Consider the following 2530-nt stretch of genomic DNA (forward strand, 5'->3'; position numbering starts at 1 on the left):
AAATGCTTTTATTATTATGTTTGTTTTTAAATCAAAATTGAATATGAACGATGGGGCGTATCATGCATCATAAACTAGAAAAAAAGCAGCTATCATTTACGTTCTAATGCCCAATCAAGTCTGTTTTGATGGCAGTTGTGCAGCCATGAGCAGTTTGCAATGACTCATTTGTTTCGCTGACAAGGCATTTTAGTGCCTCCATTGCGCACGCGTGTTTATTTATCATTTTTTGCTACTCCGCTTGATATGTATCATCTTTTAGGGGAGAGCCATAGTGATCTCAAAGTAATATGTTTCAAATGTAATTCCTTGATAATTGTGACCCTGAATCACAGATTTTATCTTTTTCATGCAGGTATAAAACACTCATGAGTTGCCTCATTTAATTTATAGTAATTATTGTGATATTTTTTCTCCACTTTGATAGCACTAATAAATCACTCCAATTATAAGCATGGCACTTTATTAAACAACATGTAATGCAGGGGTCCTCAAACTACGGATCCAGCCCGCGAGTGTCCAAAATTCATATATATATATATATATATATATATATATATATATATATATATATATATATATATATATATATATATATATATATATATATATATATATATATATATCCCTGAAACTCTTCTACATATATACATCACGGCCCCCGACAAAAAGTTTGGGGACCCCTGATGTAATGTCTTCTTTTTTTTTTTTTTTAAAAAAGGGTTTTGACCAATATGATTTTTATAAAAAGTGTGGTATAAAAATCCGTGGTTGTCGAGCTGCCTATCAATCACTCCTACGAAAACAAAAATACATTAGTATAATTTAAAGTTTAATTTAAATATGTGAATCATTAAAGTCCATTAAGGATGCATTTGAAAAAAAAAATACAAATACAAGGAGGACTATATTGGAGTTATTATCATATAAAGACACTCTCAGAGTTTACTGCAATCATAAACAAAGGTCCCGGATGTGCGGTAGATGGACGGAAAGGTCATCTGGCAGGCGTTATTATTATTATTATTATTAATATTATTATTACTCCCAATGTCCGAGCTGTTAAATCCGCCCCGCTGGGACTCGAACATTTCCCGTGCGGAGTGGAAGTTCTGCTGCTGGGTGGGATATCCCGCGCTCAGGTGGCCCACGTCGCCGCCCCACGACGCGATCCTGCCTTGGTAGCCCCCTTGGCCCACGTGGCTCAGGTTTCCGTGGCCTGCAGCAGTGACGCAATACTCGGGCAAGGCGTCGTCCACGGCGCTGGGTGACGTCACGTGCGAGGGTCTGTAGAAGTTGTCCCAGTGGTACACCGTGCAGGAGTTGTGGCCGGAGGCCGGCGACGTGTAGGTCGGAGTCTGGGTCGGGAGGGAGGCGATAAGAGGCGGGGAGAGCTCGACCTGAGGAGACCCCCGCGGGGACGTCATTATGTTGTCCACGGTGAAGCCGTGATGGTGCGCACTCCGCGGGCTGCCGCTCGACATACTGCTCCTATCGGGACTTTCCACTTTAGGAACCGCGTTCAATGCCGGCGACGCGGCTTGAGGCGGCGTGGAGGTCCCGCTCTCGGTCTTAATGTCCTGGATGCGCACAGCAGGTCTCACAGGGTCCTCCTTGTTATTCTTTTTGAACCTTCTCCTGCGCCGTAGGAAGCTGCCGTTTTCGAACATGTTGTAAGAGTCCGGATCCAAGGTCCAGTAGCTGCCCTTGCCGGGCTTCTTGTCATCACGGGCCACTTTGACGAAGCACTCGTTGAGGGACAGATTGTGCCTTATGCTGTTCTGCCAGCCCTGCTTGTTGTCCCGGTAAAACGGAAAGCGCTGCATGATGAACTGATAAATGCCGTTCAGGGTCACCTTTTTCTCGGGTGCACTTTGGATGGCCATGGTGATGAGAGCGATGTAACTGTAAGGCGGCTTCACCATGTCTTTAGACTGCTGCTGGAGGTTGTACGCGCGGTGGTACTGCTCGTGGGCTGCGTGGGAGTACACCCCGGCGTAACCGGCTCCTGTCCGGTAGAAGTTCTGTTCGCTGCCGATGAAAGGCGCCACCCCCAAAGAGTTCGGGCTGGACATGGAGTAGCTCGCCTGCATGCTGCGTCCAAACGTCACCGATTTTTTTTTTAACCTTCTGTTCTTCTTCTCGCTATCGTCCGCTTGTTCAAACTGCGGTTTGCCCTCAGAGAACCGGAGACAGCGCAACATTTAAAACGGCTCGAAACAGGACCACAGAGTTTTTTTAAACGCACGTACACTTTGAACACTTTTCCTTTTGACTTCTGTTCCTCCTCCCCGAATGTGCACTCCATCATCCCATTGGAGGACAGAGTCAACATCTGGCTAAAAAAAACAAACTACTTGGTCATGAAAAAAAAAGTTGCCCTCTTCCTATCCCACACTCCCTAAAAGACGTTGTTGAGATGTCAGTGAAGCATTCCTGAATTCCTCCATGAACGATATTTTTGATAAAAGGCTATAAATAGATTTAATTTAAAGCAGGGGTGGCCAAACTTTTGAACCCCGGGGTAGCA

The 2530-nt window shown here is 44.9% G+C and overlaps 1 protein-coding gene across 1 annotated transcript; it reads right to left on the reverse strand.

Annotated features, from left to right (window-relative positions):
* Positions 1-634: 634 nt before the first annotated feature.
* Positions 635-2215, reverse strand: foxc1b (forkhead box C1b). Its single transcript, XM_061976353.2, has one exon. It carries the CDS (start codon positions 2202-2204, stop codon positions 939-941), a length of 1266 nt encoding a protein of 421 aa, XP_061832337.2. The 5' UTR covers positions 2205-2215; the 3' UTR covers positions 635-938.
* Positions 2216-2530: the final 315 nt, after the last annotated feature.

The sequence above is a fragment of the Nerophis lumbriciformis genome, linkage group LG14 (assembly GCF_033978685.3).
Source record: "Nerophis lumbriciformis linkage group LG14, RoL_Nlum_v2.1, whole genome shotgun sequence".
NCBI classification, from domain to species: domain Eukaryota; kingdom Metazoa; phylum Chordata; class Actinopteri; order Syngnathiformes; family Syngnathidae; genus Nerophis; species Nerophis lumbriciformis.